This window comes from Aptenodytes patagonicus, chromosome 23 (genome assembly GCF_965638725.1).
Source record: "Aptenodytes patagonicus chromosome 23, bAptPat1.pri.cur, whole genome shotgun sequence".
In the NCBI taxonomy this organism is placed as follows: domain Eukaryota; kingdom Metazoa; phylum Chordata; class Aves; order Sphenisciformes; family Spheniscidae; genus Aptenodytes; species Aptenodytes patagonicus.
In genome coordinates, this window is record NC_134971.1 from 2432829 (window position 1) to 2449532 (window position 16704).

The window sequence follows — 16704 nt, forward strand, 5'->3', positions numbered from 1 at the left end:
GCCATTCGCACTCGGGGAGCACTGCCGGGAGCACCGGAGCACCAACTCGGTGAGAAAAGCCGGTCTGCGAGAGGCGGGGGTAGGGAGTAGGGCGTAGTGGGTCGGGGCGGGAGGACGGCCGGGGGCCGGGTGGTGCTGTGGAGAGCTCCCTCCGGGGGTCGGGTGGTGCTGTGGAGAGCTCCCTCCGGGGACCGGCGGCCCTCTCCGTCCCGACCGCGTCCTCCTGCCTTTGCAGCAGCTGGTGGAGCAGACGGAAGAGGCATCCATCCTGTGGCACTGCGAGGCAAGAGGGAGCGAGAAGAGGAGCGGAGGAAGCCCGGGAGACCGAAGTGGAGGAAAGAGAAAGGCACTCTGGGCAAAGGGACCTCCCTGCCACCGGGGATGTGGTCACACAAGGGCGTCACCGGCACCTTTGGGGTGCCCTGGCTGGCTTTGCGCTGGGCGACCTCCCTGTAACCAGGGCTCAGGTCTTTGCTTTCGTTGGCTTTTTGCCATGTTGTTAGGTTGTTGGTTAGGCTGCCCAGAGGGAGCGTGAGGGCCACCATGGTCTGACCCAGGGGCGGGGAGTGGAGCTCCTGAAGATGTAGTGTTGTGCTGCAGCCAGGACAGCCAGCCCGTAACCTGGGCTCAGGTCGGAGCCTCGGGCTCCATGGGGCTTGTTGGGAGTGCTGAGCCGCGGGGGACCACCCTGTAAGTAGGGCTGTGCGTGTCCCCTGCGCTCGGCGGGAGGTGCTTGGAGGGACCCCCTGTAATCAGGCGGGTGCCCCTGGCCCTGGCTTTTCAGAGGCACGGGGCCAGGATGTGTGGGGCTGGGCGTGCCCTGCCCTAGCCCTCTTTCTCTCTGCTCTCAGCCCCAGGAGCAGCTTGGGAGAAAGAGAACCATCAGGGAAGGCGGGAGGCTGGGAGGAAAGGGCCCCCTCTGGGTATTGGGTCGTGCCTGCAAGCGGGGCCCAGGTCCTGCCTGGGCAGCCCTGGCACTGGGAAGCCCTTTTATTGCCTTGAGCTGGGCCACCGCCCTGGAAGCAGGGCTGGGGCCTCTGCTCTTTTGCCTCCCTCCGGGCTGCAGGGCGCCATGGTGGTGAGAAAGGTGAGTCTAGGGTGGCTGAGCCTGGGGGGGTAGGGGGTGGAGGGGGGAAGGATAGCTTGGGGTGGGGGAGCGCTGTGGGGACCTCCCTCCGGGGGCCGGCATCCCTCTCTCCTCCAGGCGGAGGAGCCGGTGCTTGACTGCGCCCTCCTTCCTTGGCAGCAGCTCCTGGAGAAGAAAGACAAGGCATCGTGTGGAACTGTGAGGCAAGAGTGAGCGAGAGGAGGAGCGGCAGGCTGAAAAGGGGGAAAGAGAAGGGCGTTCTGGGCAAAGGGACCTCCCTGTCATCGGGGATGTGGTCACACAAAAGCATTGCCAGCACCTTTGGTGCCCTGGCTGGCTTTGCGCTGGGCGACCTCCCTGTAACCAGGGCTCGGTCTTTGCTTCAGTTGTCATTGGCCTTTTGCCGTCTTGCTCCTTTGGCTGCCCGGAGGGAGTGGCAACCCTGTAAGGAGGGTGAGAGCCACCGTCTCCGCACCCGAGGGGGAAATGGAGCTCTCTGGACCCCGAGGCCACCCTGTAAGCAGGGGAGGGCCGTTTCCCTGGCCCCGGCGGCTTTCTGCCTGCTGGCGGCCTGGCCAGTGTGACCCCCTGGAGTTGGGGCGTGTCACGGCATTTGCCCCTTGGCCCCCAGTGAAGCCCCTTGGTGTGTTGAGGCCCCTCTGGCCTCCACACAGCCTGGGGGGCAGGTCTGAGGCTCTCCTCTCTGGCTCGGTGGTAGGGATGGCTCCCCAGACATTTGGCTGCACAGAGCTCGCTTCTCTCTTCTGGGAAGTTCTGTTCATCCCTGTCTGTGTCTGTGTCCGTGTCTGCATCGGTGTCTGCGTCTGTGTGAGTGAACGAGCGAATGAGCTTCTTGTTTAGGCCCCTGTTAAAATTACTGCAGCGTACTTAGCTTAAACTTCGCAGGAGGGAAAGAAGGGCTCTGTGCAGCAACAGGGGGGTCCCCTCTGAGCCCGCGAGCGGAGGGAGAGTCCGGGCTTGCCCCTTCTTCCGAAGGATGGAGCAAAGCCGCTTAGTTGTAGTGTGGGCAACGTGACCCGCCTGTAGTCGGGGCCTGGGTCTCTGCCTGCGTGGCTGCCTGTCCTGCTGGCGACCTGCCAGCGTGAGAGCCCTGGACTGGGGGCGTGTGTCACGAGCCGTGGAGCCCTCTGTCCCCAGGAGCAGCCCGGCCTCCCCGTAAGCGGGGCTGGGGAGGCTGCTTTAGCCAGCCAACAGGACGAGCCCTCCCTCGCCCTTTAGAGGGTGCAGGTTGAGGAAGTGCCGCGCCGGAGGGCGCAGTCCCGCCTCTGGCGCTGCTTTTGGCTGGGGTGACCTCCCCGCAGTTGGGGTCGAGGTCGCTTCCTGGGCTCCTGAAGATGTGGTGGTGTGCTGCAGCCAGGCCGGCCGGCCCGTAACTCGGGCGCAGGTCGGAGCCTCGGGCTCCGTGGGGCTTGTTGGGAGTGCCGAGCCGCGGGGGACCTCCCTGTAAGTAGGGCTGTGCGTGTCCCCTGCGCTCGGCGGGAGGTGCTTGGAGGGACCCCCTGTAATCAGGCGGGTGCCCCTGGCCCTGGCCTTTCAGGGGCAAAAATTTGGAAGCTGTGTCTTCTTAACACAGAATTGGAATGGTTTCTAAAAATCTAGGGAACGGCACCGAGACAAGTACGTCCCCCAGAGTCACAAAAACCATCCCAAAAGCGCCAAGGATGCTCTTGTGTGACCGCAGCCCTGGTGACAGGGAGGTCCCTTTGCCCAGAGTGCCCTTCTCTTTCTCCCTCTTCAGCTCGCCGCTCCTCCTCTCGCTCGCTTTTGCCTCGCAGTTCCACACACGATGGATGCCTCTTCTTTCTTTCTTCTCCAGGAGTTGCTGCCAAGGAAGGAGGGCGCAGTCAAGCGCTGGCTCCTCCGCCTGGAGGACAAGAGGGATGCCGGCCCCCGGAGGGACCTCCCCACAGCGCTCCCCGGCCCCTGGCCATCCTTCCCCCCTCCACCCCCTACCCCCCTGGGCTCAGCCATCTTAGACCCGCTTTTCTCACCGTGTGGTGCCCAGCAGCCTGGAGGCTTAAAGAGCAGAGGCCCCAGCCCTGCTTCCGGGGCGGTGGCCCAGCTCAAGGCAATAAAAGGGCTTCCCAGTGCCAGGGCTGCCTGGGCAGGACCTGGGCCCCGCTTGCAGGCACGTCCCCGGTGCCCAGAACGGGCCCTTTCCTCCCAGCCTCCCGCCTTCCCCGGTGGTTCTCTTTCTCCCAAGCTGCTCCTGGGGCTGAGAGCAGAGGGAAAGGGGACCAGGGCATGGCAGGGCAGGGCAGGGCAGGGCAGGGCGGGGCAGGGCAGCAGATTTAGGGTGGCAAGCACTACTTGCAGGCCCCAAACATCAGCCACTTTCCAACCAGCTGCTCCGCGTTGAAGCGGCAGCTTCTCCCAAGTGATGAGGAACCCACCTCAGGAAGTTCTTCTGCCCAAGCCCCCAAAACCTCCCAGGAAAAGCCCTTGCCAAAGTCACCGGCCACCGCTGCCAATTCACCTGCCTCCAGGGCAGAAAGTGCCCAGCACTCTTGATAGTGCTCAGCTGGCAGCCTGTGTGGGGTGACCGCCCCGCTAGCGGGGTGCGGGTCAGGGTGCCCCTGAATCGGAGAGAAGGAGCCTCCGTGGGCCTTTGGGGCCAGGGCTGCCCCGTAAGTCGGCAGCGCCCTGGAGTCCCGGGCGCTTTGCAGTCCAGGCAGCGGCTCGAGCCCCCTGTAAGCAGGGGCGCAGCCTCTTTGGCCGCTGCTTTGCATGCCCAGCTCCATTTGCCCAGGGTGCCCACCTCCGAGCCCGGCCCAGCACCGGCTGGAACTCCGCAGGCGGCAGCGGTAACGCCCGGGGGAGCACCGGAGCACCAATTCGGTGAGAAAAGCCGATCTGCGAGTTTTTTTTCCGGGGGGGTGTGTTAGGGTACAGGGGGTCGGGTGGTGCTGTGGAGAGCTCCCTCCGGGGGCCGGCCCGGCGCCCTTCTGTCCTCCAGGCGGAGGAGCGGGGGCTTCTCGGTCCTGACCGCCGCGGGGCTGCAACGGTCCGCGAGACGTGCTGCCGTCGCGGGTGTGCGAGGGAACCTTGTTCTGGGCCAGGTGTCCTGTGCAGCGGTGTCCCCGCACAGCGCCTGCTCGGGGCCGGCGGCGGCGCGGGACGCGCGCTGCCCTCGGGAAGAGCGCGCTTACGGCCGCCCGCGCACGCGGCGTGGAGGCGCGCGCCCGTGCCCACACCCGGCATGGCGGCCGGCGGCTTCGGCACCGCTCACGTTTCGTCCGCTGGCGGCAGGGAGCGGGCGCTCGGCTTCCCGTACTCGGCATGGCCGCCAAGGGGGCCCGGCAGCGGCCGCGGGCTGGAGGTGGTGGGGAGTCGGCCCGGCCGCGGTCGGAGGCCGCGGGCGTGGAGGAGGCCCGCCTGGAGTAGGTGCCGGAGCGGGTGGCGGGGCCGCGGGGAGCCGGGGCCGGGCTGCAGTGGGCGCCGGGCGCGTGCCCCCTTCCCCGGGCGGCGTGCGGCTGTCTGGCGGGGGCGGGTTCTGCAACCGTCACTCGGGCGGGATCGCAGCTGTCCCTCGGGGCCCCTCAACCCCAGCGCCGGCGAGGCGGCGTCGGTTGCGAGCACTCGCCCAGGTATTTCCCCACTGCTGGGTTTTTACGTCTCAAACGTACCCACAGCCCCGAGTGAGCCCCGCCTCGGGTGGCCGTGGTTGTGGAAATGGGTCTCCCCGGTCTCCCTTCCGTGGAGCTCCTCCCGGGCCTGCGGTAGCTAGTGCGCCGCCTTGTTGTCTGTTGTTGGGGGGAGGAGGGGGAGGTCCTGGGCGGCTGACTTGCAGCGGTGGGTTAAGCACTCTGGGCCGTTGCTCCGGTGTGGTGAGGGGGGATGATGGTGCTTCCTTGGGAGGGGACTGGCATCCCCCAAAGAAAGCAGTGAATGAAAGACTCATCTGTGCTTACACAGTGCTTAAATGATGAAGATGCAAATATGCTTGTCAGTTCTTTGTCTAGTGTCACATTGCTAGTCTTGATCTTGTTACTGAGTCTTCTTGTTGCATATTTGTATTTTTTCTTTGGACTAGATCATCTGGGAGCAAAGCAGGACAAGTTTGGGCCCCTGAAGGATCAACAGCTTTCAAGTGTCTCATCTCAGCCAGGTTCTGTGCAGCTCTTTTAAGCAACATCTCTGATTGTGATGAGACGTTTAACTATTGGGAACCGGTAAGTGGCTTTCTCTCCTTGGAGATACTTGTGAATTTATAGTTGGCCTGTGCAAATGCAGATTTATCTAGAACCTTGTGCTAATCTCTGTTTCAAAGAGAAATTTTCTTACTCAAGAATTCAGAGATGGGAAATGCAAAACTGTCTACTCTGTGTGATGCAGATTTATTTATTTATGTAATCTCCATTGTAGACACACTACCTCGTTTATGGAAAGGGGTTTCAGACATGGGAATACTCTCCAGCCTATGCCATCCGCTCCTATGCTTACCTGTGGCTTCATGCCTTACCAGCCTTGTTCCATGCTAGAGTTCTACAAACTAACAAGGTAAATCAGATGTGTGAAAGCTTCTTTTGTGATGAATAAACATGCCTTTAGTCTGTGTTAAACAGCTGCTTTGTTTGTTGTCAGAGGTAAGAGAATTAGTGTTTACAAAACACTAATTTGTTTACAAACACTAATCTTCCTGTAAGGATTTGCAAGGGTTTGTGAGCTGACTCAACGGGATCCAAGGAAAAGTGATAGGGAAGTTGCAGGAAATGCTGTCAGGCTCCGGTTTGATTGAGAAGCTGTCCCAGAGGGGCTGTTAGCTCCTTGGCCTTTTGAGTGTGTGCAGGCCTGGGGACAGACCTGGCAGCCATGGGCTCTCATTCACCCCTGTGAGTTTCACCCTGATGCTTTAGAAGCCAGTATTGTTTTCTATGCCAGCTACCAGTGACTATTTTGATTTTTTTTTCAATAAACTATAAAAAATAAATTAGTATTTTGCAAGCGATATTGCAAACTGAACTCACAGAAATGTAAAAGAAAAAGCACTGAATGTGGATTCTGCTTGGGTATCCATTGCCATACTTGGCATGTTTCTGCATAACAGAAAACAAAAGAGGGGTAGTTCTGGTAAGTTCAGTGGACTGTGTTCACTTTCTCTGTTGTAAAGGACTTCAGTGTTAGAGGGCTAGGCCTTGAGCTGCCGGGATCTTCATCCTCCCTTGGTGTGGGATCTGGGTCTACGAGAATAGGCTCATTCGCCACTGCCAAACTTGCTCCATCCTGTTCAGAACTTTTGTTCTCGGGACCAACTTGTTAGTAATAGGTGAATAAGCTTCATTGCAAACCTTGTTCAGACTCTGAGTATGTCTCCTAGGTTCTTATCTTCTATTTCCTCCGATGCTTCCTGGCCTTCCTGAGCTGCATTTGTGAACTCTACTTCTATAAGTGAGTATTAGAAGGTGTCTACAGTGAATGTTTTGGAGCAATGTGAGTAACATATTCAGTTATTGCCACAGGAAATACACTCTGAAGCTCATGTGTAGATGTGTCTGGTAAATTGGGCTACTTCACAGTGAACCTTGAAAATATATGTTCTTATGATAACTTAATGAAATACTGGTCAGAATTCTACTGTTATGACAAAATTGTATTCTCGGATCTGCCACCCACATCTCCACTCCAGCATTTTGTTGACTACACTCGTTTTCTCAGTGATACCAGCAAGCAAGGTGGGAGTGTTGTAAACTGAGCTCTGCTGGAGGAGAGACTGGTGTTGTGTTTGCTTATCATAGTGAATTTTAGTGGAATACATTGATTGTTGCTGTCTGTAATGTATCTGCCAATGGTGTTTACATCCACTAAAGCAGTAGCCTGAACATACAATTATCTTGTCTAAGCTGGATTTTTATTTTTACCTGCTGCCTCTTCATTTGTGGCTTTCAAACTATTACCTTGCATGACTTTTCTGTTGGCAATAGTCTGGTTTTAAGAATGTGAGCTGTGGCTTTCTGCATGATGGGATTTTGTGAGGGGTGAAAATCTTAGATTGATGTTGTAACAGCAGTGCAGACTCCCTGAGTTCCTGAGATTTGCATGAGTGCAACTGACGCTGGTAGAAGCCAAGTCTCTTCTAGAGTTTTGCACTAGTGTAACTTAGGAGGATCTGAAATCCCAGGCCAGAGGCAGTCATATTGCTCTTCAGGTTGCCTTCAGTGGCTGAGTAATGAACATCACCCACCTTAAAGCTCTCAGGATGCTCCATGGATTGTTTGTGATTCTGCATGCATTGGGTACTGTTCTTTTATGTACTGAGGATATTTTTGTGGTCTCTAATTCTCTCTTGCTTCCTTAGGGCCGTGTGCAAGAAATTTGGGCTACATGTGAGCCGGCTGATGTTGGCCTTCTTAGTACTCAGCACTGGGATGTTTTGCTCATCTGCAGGTGAGTTTGCTTAGCAATGACACTAACAATTACTTTGTCCATAGAAACCAAAGACAGGTCCAGAGAGGAGAAAATCCACAGCACTAAAATATCTCTCTAGCAATCGTTTGTTGTATTCTGTTGCAGGTATTTCTCATGGCAGGTGTGATGACGGAATAAGAGTTGATTCAAATTATGTTCCCTGCATCACTCTCTTGTATCTTTCCATTTCCAGGGCATGTTTGTTTCTATTGCTGCCTCCAGTCTCTCTGCTATGGGCCATGCCTTTAAACAGGGTCTTGGCCTACCTTCCTTGAACATATTTTAACTCAAGGAAGGAGGGTCATATTTTGGCATTGTCATTTGCCTTTGTGTCCTGTCCTCTCTGGCTGTTGTACCCATTTGCCTAGCCAACCACCATAAGACTTATAAAACACCTGCTGTAGGTATTGAGTAAAGTGCAAGGAGAGACTTTGAGCAAGGGTTTTCTGTATTGTGCGCATACAGAAACTGAAAGGGAAATACCACAACTTATGAATGCTGAGATTTCATATTTTACCCTTTTTTTGTTTACGGTGAGTGGAGAAAAGACTTTCCCTTCATTATTTTTGCAGTGTCATAAGTCTCCTCATTCTTCACTTCCCACCAGTCTCTGCCCAGTTGCTTCAGAGACTCTACGCAGTCAGCTCACATTTTCTGCTGCCACTTGAGCAGGTTCATTTCATTTTTTTCAACCTAGCAGAATATAGAGAGTGCAACAGGTGTTACAAGTGGTAACCATGGATGTTGTCAACTGGTTACCACTGCTGAGTGCCACCGAGGAAAGAGGCCTTCATACTTAAAGGAAGTATTTCTGGTCTTGGCAGAACAAAAAAAAGAATCGTCTTTTTTTTGCTTTCACTGAAATGAATGTCCAGTGTAGCATCCAAGCTCCAATGGAATGAATGAATAAGAGATATCTTAGCCTCATGCAGTTTTCCCGCTGTGGGAAAGCTGTACTAACCCTTTTCTTTCCTTGTGTTGCAGCTTTCCTCCCAAGCAGTTTCTGCATGTACACCACGGTGATTGCCATGACTGGCTGGTATATGGACAAGACCTCTGTAGCAGTGCTGGGGGTGGCCGCTGGAGCCCTTCTGGGCTGGCCCTTCAGTGCAGCTCTTGGGTAAGGAGAGGAGGGCTTAGGAGTTTTGCACTTTGTCAAATGTTTCTTGCCTGGTTGGGGAGAATGTAGGGGCTGGAGAGCTAGAGGAAGAAACTAGCAGGGACTGAGCTGCCAGCCTAGTCCAGGATCATTGCTACAGGCTTCCATAGCCTGATTTCTTTGCTTTTGAAGAACTTAGGTTGGGAATATTTTCTTGCCCTAATATACTGAGAGTAAGACCTGAGTTGGATGACTGGAATATGGAGTAGAAGCAGAGCCCAGTGAAGTGATGGTTCTCTTCCAGCTACTGCCCCGCTTGCTTTGATGGGACAGGAAAACCTGCAATGGGGAAAGACAAAGTCTTCAGTTGATATCTGGTCTCTCTTTCAGGCTTCCTATTGCCTTTGACTTGTTGATACTGAAGCAGAGGTGGAAAAGTTTCCTAAACTGGTGTGTGGTGTCATTGATCCTGTTTTTGGTAAGTGCCTGTAACAATGCAAAAAGGGAATGGATTGGGCTTGCAATAGAAAGGGTGGGTTCCATTAAGAAAATCACATGGAGCTTTTGGGCAGTCCAGCCAAAAGCTTCTGGCACTTTAAATAATAGATGCTTTCTTCCAGGTGCCCTTGGTAGTTGTGGACAGCTATTACTATGGGAAGCTGGTAGTTGCACCTCTCAACATTGTTTTATACAATGTCTTCACCTCTCACGGACCTGATCTCTATGGTGAGTTTAAGATAACAAGACAGGAAGGGAGTCGGCGGTTTTCTTTCTACTGTCTTGCTACCGTGATCCACCCCGTCTTGATTGCCAATCCTTTTTCTGACGTACTCTAAAGCAAAAGCAGCCTGCAAGCTCCACAGGGCTGCAGTTCCAGCTTTTTGCCACAGGATGTCTCTCTCGAGCTGGGAATCCGCAGCCCATTGTCAGATTTCTCCACGCTGCGAGTTAAGCTGCTTTTGTTCACTTTCAAGTTCTGTAAACCGTCATGAGATGTCTCAGCGTCACAGCAGAGAACTGTTAGTAGCAAATGTGTCTGGATGCTACGCGAGTGCAGTGCATACAAGTGATACATGTGGGTGTTTGTCAGCTTTAATCGAGTTCTTGGCTGTTCCTCACAGTCAGGGTGCAGAACCTTGGGAAAGTGGGTAACAGTGCAGAATCCATAGTTCACATCGGGTTTCTGCAGACTTCCTGAGTCCATGCTGTGCCTTGGGAATCTCCTTGCTTATTGGCAGTGTATGGCCTGGGCTTTGCTGGCAAGCAGAATCTGAGGTTACTATGAAGGCATCTAATCTGCAGGCAAATCATCTGCCTACGAGGGGTTCCCTGGTACTGGCCATTTAGGATACTGTGTGACCCAAATCTCAGGTCTGAACCTTGATGGCAATGCTGTATTGTTTGTTTGGAAGCTGCCACTGCACTAAGTTGTTCATATCATGTACTTCTAGAGCTGAAGAGTAGAAAAGTATTATATTTCTAGCAGGGCTTCAGAGGGGCTGGCGGAAACTTCAGGGAGCTTAGGGTACAGGGTCCCTGCGTCATCTCTGTCATCTGTTTAAGCTCTGTTGAGATATTCTAGGAGGGATTCGGCAGTGGTTAGCATCAAGGCTTTCTCTGGCAGTGCCCTGCAGGCCGTATTTGTTGGTTCGTTTGAAGGGCTGTTTTGGGTGGTGCTGTGTGGTGATTTGTTACTTGTGCTGTGGCACAGCAGGGCACCAGCTGCTTTGCCATGGTTCTTCATCTCTGCAGGAAGGCTCTGAAGTCTGTTGCTGTGAATTTTCTGTAAGGAAACTCCAGGCTCTGTCTCTGATAGGTTTTGGCACGGGCTTGTGCCTGACCTTTTCCACACTGGTGCATGAGTTGTTTCCAGAAGCCTTGAGGGACCAATCTATTCTGAAGTGTTTTATTCATAGTGACATTCATATAACATCCTCAGGCTAGTAAAAGAGCCTGCTTGAAATTGCTCTTTAATGCAGTGTGGCCAGGACAACGCTGTGTGTTTAGAGAGCTTCAAAACACTTGGGAAAAATAACACTACCAGGGGAGATGAAAGGCTGGCCTATCCCTTTTGGCTTTGGAGCTGGGATTTCCCAACTTTCACATGATGGGAGCAGGAACTGCTGGAGGTTGCAGAGTCATCAACCCATATCATCTTCAATGTAAGCACCACAGTATTTTTCCTTTTCCCTGCAGACTGGAGTTCTGGAGACAAAGTTCAATTTTTTATTATTTTTTTTTGTCTTTAGCGATACACTCCTTCTGGATAAATACAGTCTGTGCAATGAATATTTCCCTGGGGTGATTAGGTTTCTACAGCCAAGGGAAAGTAGCTCCCTAAGCCTGATTCTGAGGCTTTGGGATGTTTTGTGTACATATGTTCTAAGAATGCACAATTTGTGACAAAAGTTTTATCCTACTTCCTGTGATCAGAGCCTTGGCTGTGACTTGCAGTGCAATGGCACTTTGGGAAGCTTTGTTCAGCTTGGACGGAATGTGCTGGAGCTGTTTATATGACACCTTGCTCTGTTGAGTCCTGGCTCTTAAAGAGAGTGAAAATAAAAGAAATGCAGAAAGCAGACTGTTTATTATACTAGCACTGAATCAGGCTTGCTTAGAATGAGGGCTGTGACTCATGATCAAATTATTGTGGCTTAGTTACTGCTTAACAGCTGAGCTACAGTTCCTGTCTGCGTGCAGGCTTTTAGCCTGTGACAAACATAGGGTGGGGCACCTTAGCTTAAGCCTATTTTACAACTACTCTGCTTTGTCCTGAGCCGCCCTCACCATTGCTGTGGTCAAGCTGCAGCATGGTAGCTTGTTAAGTTCTATTAACTTGTGTGTGAGTTTGATTTCTAGAATTGCTTCTGGAGCCTGTCACAGAGCACAAAGTTCAAACCAGTTTCTGGCTCAGTGTCTGACAGTGCTTCCAGTTGGTTATCCCCATGGAACCATAGTGCCACAAACTGACTGGGCCACAGTGTTCTTCCCACTGCTTTCATCAGTCTCTCTTCTACAGCCCACATCTGCTCAGGTCCAGCATGTGGGATGCTTGCAGGAAGTTAAATCTGCTGTCATGGTCTGAAGGCGATACTGTGGAAGCATATTCCCATCAGTACTGTGCATGGAGAGTTCTTTAGTGTCCCTCCCTGCTTGAAAGACATTGTTCTGGGCCAGGACTTCTTGTATGCAATGGGGTGGTTGTTTTTTATCTTGCAGTTCTTTCTCAGATCACCTTGAGTTGTTGTGGATAACAAGAATAAAAGCATTTTGCCCTGGGAGGCATTGAGACTGAATGCCTCTGAATGGGTTAGTCATCACAGTGACCAAGCCTATTGCTTTTTGCCTGGTGTCTGAATTATTTAACTTGCCTGTGAAATGCACTGTTCTCCTCTCATATTTTTTTTTCCTTTTTTTTTCTTTTTCTCCTCACCCAGAGAAGAAAATCCCTCATTGGAGAAGGAGGAGAGGTTCCAGTGCTTGGTTCTTAAGGGTAATTCAGTCACACTGCAAAAAAATCTGAGAAAGTAGCCTTTTTGTTAAAGCTGTGCTTCAGACCAGCTGACCTCTTTATCAGCAGAGTCCCTCAGGACACTTCTGGGCCTTTAAGGCTGTATCTGGATTGTGGAGGAGGTGTGCTTCATGAAGTGTCCTTCATTCCTGAGTCCCAGTCTACTAAATTAGAGACCAGACTAGAGAGCGCCCTAGTTAATTTCCTTTACTTTCAATAGCAGCCAGGGCAGGTAGAAGAGTGATAGTATGGTCCCTGGTACTATCCTTTAAAGATTTGGGACTTGGCTGTGCTGTGCAGCTTAATTGTAGCCAGAAAACACTGGAGGGTAACAGTTTATATCAGTTTAAGTAGCTTTCTATCTCATTCTGGCAACTTCTGTGATAAAGTGGCTGTTGTTTATAGCAGTGGGAGTGGGGAAGCAGGCTACGGAACCTGGTTCCAGTCCTTTTTTATGTAAGGAGAGGCCTTGGTGCTCCACAGAAGTAGTTACTAGAGTGGCTTAACCAGTGTTAACCCTGCTGTAAGTCTTTAGAAACCTGTACTATTGCCTCAGAAGAAAATCTGGAGGCGGCAGGGCTGGGAAGAAACCAAAGCCCCCTTTACACACACTTTTTCTAGATGTCCACTGGAAGATTTACAGTGTGATACCCCAGACTGCCTCACGTTTTCCCTCACAGACATATCCCAGTCAGTAGCCCTGATTTCTAGGAAGGGTAGTACGCTTCAGTCCTAAAATGATATGCTTTCTGCACGTGTTCAAGATCTGTCACAGTGATTATTTAGAATTGCAGTCCTTAAATATGGAGAGTCACCAACAGAGTCTAGAGAAGGAGGAAGGGATGTTGGCACTATTGCAATGTTGCCATATAGATAACTCTGTCATGTCCATCACTTGACATGACCTTTCAATCTACCATATCCCATATTCAGCCTTTCACAGGCTGAGGATTGTGCTTATGTGGGACTTGCAAGAATTATGAGGCAGGTGGAGGGAGAGAGAAGGTGTTTCTAATAATTCACTCCCTTAAGGCCCCCTACGCCCCAAAATCCGAATCTGTAATTGCTGTTTGCTTTCAGTGCTAATAGCTAAAAGTTTCCTAAATGAACCTCAGTTGCTTGGACTTGGCCTTAGTAACTCCAGCGACATGTTTCTGACATTACTAGTGCAGCTTCTAATCATGTTTAGCTGTAGGAGCTGCAGAGGTTTCGGGTTTTCCTTGCTGCTTTTCAGTTGTCTGATTAATTTCAACATGGACCCTATTTAAGTGGCTCTGATTGCAGGAAATTGCTGCGGCATGTGACACATGTCACAACAGTGCAGTGATTAAAGCCCCCGCGTGTCATTTACTGACTGATTGAGCTAATCACACTGAGAGAGCGGCAAATGTGTGGAGAGGAACTGGCATTCCTTATTGTTCAGGATTTTAAGCATCCTGAATTAAGAGTCCAAATAAATGACAGTTGGACTGGAATTACTTTCAATTTACATCCTTCGAAGCTTGCAACCAATACCCAAGTATGTCATGTTAGGAGGCAGAGTTGGCTTGCTCCTGTTTGAAGCTACACTGTAAGAACAAATTGAAGTAGGGACATTTTAAATAGTGTTGACTCTAAGGAGGTACCAAAATTAGCATCTGGATGAACTTCTGTGGCAGAGTCTTTGTTGGGGTGAAGTGTGAATATGAACTCTTTTTTTTGTTCCTTTTTAATACATTTTCTGTTTCTGCCAACATGGAGTATACATCATCACTTCAGAATTATAATGATTTCTTATTAACATGGTGTTGTTTTGTGTTATTCCTCTGTTACTTCTCTGCAATTAGAAAGAATGAATTTGGAGTCAAATTTCCTAGTTTTACAAGTTTCCACCTCTACTTTCTTGCTGTGTAGGCTTTCTTAATGCAAGGGCGAGTTCTGTGTCACAGAACTCGGCTGGGCAAGGCTGACTGTTAGAGTGGCCTGTGATTCATGAGCAGCAGATGTGATATTGACTATGACCCAGTGAAAAAGGAAGGAGAAAAATAATTTCTGAAAAGGGAAACAATGAAGTTTCTTGGGCAGACATGACTGTGAGATGCTCTGGTGCCTTTGTATGGCTATTGACTAACTCTCATGCCGCTGTTATGGCAGTGTGAGGAGCAGAACCATGAGACTGCTTTGAGATGGCTCAGGCTCAGTCCATGGGGCTGCATCCTCTGTCCAGCTGCAATATCTTCTGTCCACACCCTTTCCATTCTTTGGTTCCAATATGCTTGCAATGGGGAGAATTGATGTCTGCTGCTGATTATCTTAGTCAGTGTCAGGCAGAGAAAGAACGAAGCTGCTATTACATCTAGATCTCATACACGCTTGTATTTAAAAACTCGTTTCCTTTTCTTATCCTTTAGGTACGGAACCCTGGTCCTTCTATTTCATCAACGGCTTTCTGAATTTCAACGTGGCATTTATTTTGGCGCTGCTTGTGCTGCCACTGACTTGTCTCATGGAGTGTCTGCTTCAGAAATTTCATGGTGAGTGCAAGACAACTGTGAATGCCAAGCACAGACAGCCCACATCTCAACCTTGTTGCTAAAGGGAGAGCTTGCCTGCCAAAGAGCAGCTTTCCTTCATTGGAAGTGAAACTAGGTTCAGGGAAAGTCTTTGGAATAATAGGAAAGTTCCTAGAGCTCATTACTCAGTTCAGTATTGACCCCACAATGGAGTTGCTGTGTAGAAAGAACACGCAGTGACATGCATCTACTTACGTGCTGTCTGCAAAAGGGCAGAAACATGTTCTTCTCTTCAAGGATGATTCCTGTGTTCCCTGCCTCCACCTCAAGAAGAACAATGTGTTATCAAGGCTGAACTATCCATACCCACAGTAAGCTTAACAAGTTGTATGGTACATAACCTTCAGCCAGACATGCAAATGCATTAGAAATAGCCCTGTCAGAAATCTTAAGGGGGAAAGAAACTATGTACCCATTGTTGTTTCCATCTTATCTGCAGCTGGAAATGGTAGCCTTTAGAGTTATTTGGGGAACCTTTTGCTGTCTCTTCCATTGTTACTTTTTTTATACCACTGCCAGAATGTTTTCTGCAGCAACTTGAGAGAACAGAGTTATTATTTCCTTTTTGATTGTTGGGGCTGAGCCTACAAATAGGCATCCTCTGGTCTCTGCTGCTGCCACCCATGTTGGGATTGAACCTGGACTCTTCTGTGCACTTCAACTCGCAGGACAGTTGTGCTACCCCATGCTTTGGGAAGTGTCCCCATAGGCGTGGATATACAGAGAGTAGAGAAAGGAGGAACCAGAATATTCCCTACTTCACGTTGGGCTTTCTCTTAAATTAAATGACATCAGTTTAAACACATGACATTTGGCAAGTGACTCTAGAGAGGAAAAAGGTGTTGAGGAAGTGTGAATTCTTCTCTGCCGTTTTCCTAAGGAAGATTCATTAAATGTCAGCAGCAGCCTCCAGATTCATCAGTCCAGTTAGTGCTTCGCTCTCTGATTTTTTACTGAGTACAAGAAACAATAACATCATAATCATGGGTGAAAATGTATGTTAACAGGTATTTGCTTGTATCTGTTCCTTGGATATGACTGACATACTGTCAGAAACTAGTAAAAGCTCAGTAGGAGATCCTGTAAATGCAAGATTTCCTGCTGTTCACTTGGTGTTCTTGTACTTAACAGCAGGAGCAATTCTGCCAAGTGCTTTGTTCTTATTGTCTGTGAAATGCCGTTAGCTTAATTGCTTAACTCTGCTGTTGGGAGTAGCAAGGGGGCAGAAAAGGGACTGAAAATTGTCAGGCACTGTAGAACCCTCCTCAGTGTGACTAAAATTCAGGGTAATTGTTGTTATTTTTGAATCAGTTATTTCCTCCGTGAAGCAGAAGGTGCCTGAGAGACATCTCATGCTGTTATTTTTGTAATGAAGCAATGAAGGTTGTGGAAGCTTCAGTCGCTAAACAACCATTTGTAAGTTGAAGGGTAGGTCCAGAAGAGATCCTTTCTGATCTTTGTATGTATAGCATAATACACAGCAGGAAATCTAGTACTTCTGACCACCCGTTTAGACATGTCAATTCTTGATGGGTTTTGTCTCTTGCTTGGATTCAGTAACGCAGTCCCTTATTTTCTGCTTTTGGTCTTCTAAATTCTGTTGAAATTGTTAGTATTGATTGTAGGAATCTACAAAAATTCTCTGATCAAAATTCTATACTGACTGTTTGGACATGTTACCTGGATTTTAGCAACGTGGCTGCTCAGAACATGGTGTGTTTGTGTCTGAAGGCAATAGTTTGGGTCTGAAGAATGGGCTTTTGAATGTGAGATATGATTGTGCAAGAGGGGGAATAGGGTAAACCCCTCATTCTTACATTACTACTTTGCTGAGCGTTTGTTTCTTTCAGTTCAGAATCTGGGCCGTCCCTACTGGCTGACACTAGCTCCTATGTACATTTGGATCATGATTTTCTTCAGTCAGCCCCACAAAGAAGAGAGGTTTCTCTTTCCCATCTATCCCCTCATCTGTCTCTGCAGTGCTGTGGCTCTGTCTGCTCTTCAGGTAAGTTTTAGTGGAACATGATTT

At 50.3% G+C, this 16704-nt stretch overlaps 1 protein-coding gene across 2 annotated transcripts in view; it reads left to right on the forward strand.

Moving 5' to 3' along the window:
* Nucleotides 1–4331: 4331 nt before the first annotated feature.
* Nucleotides 4332–16704, forward strand: part of ALG9 (ALG9 alpha-1,2-mannosyltransferase) — a 32078-nt gene continuing 19705 nt past the window's right edge. For both annotated transcript variants that reach the window (XM_076358476.1, XM_076358477.1), the window contains exons 1-10: nt 4332–4488; nt 5142–5280; nt 5474–5608; nt 6426–6496; nt 7404–7492; nt 8498–8633; nt 9003–9090; nt 9233–9338; nt 14514–14636; nt 16526–16680. In XM_076358476.1, the coding sequence (XP_076214591.1) occupies nt 4388–4488; nt 5142–5280; nt 5474–5608; nt 6426–6496; nt 7404–7492; nt 8498–8633; nt 9003–9090; nt 9233–9338; nt 14514–14636; nt 16526–16680 (1143 nt within the window). In that variant the 5' untranslated portion in view covers nt 4332–4387. The remainder of the gene's footprint in view (nt 4489–5141; nt 5281–5473; nt 5609–6425; nt 6497–7403; nt 7493–8497; nt 8634–9002; nt 9091–9232; nt 9339–14513; nt 14637–16525; nt 16681–16704) is intronic.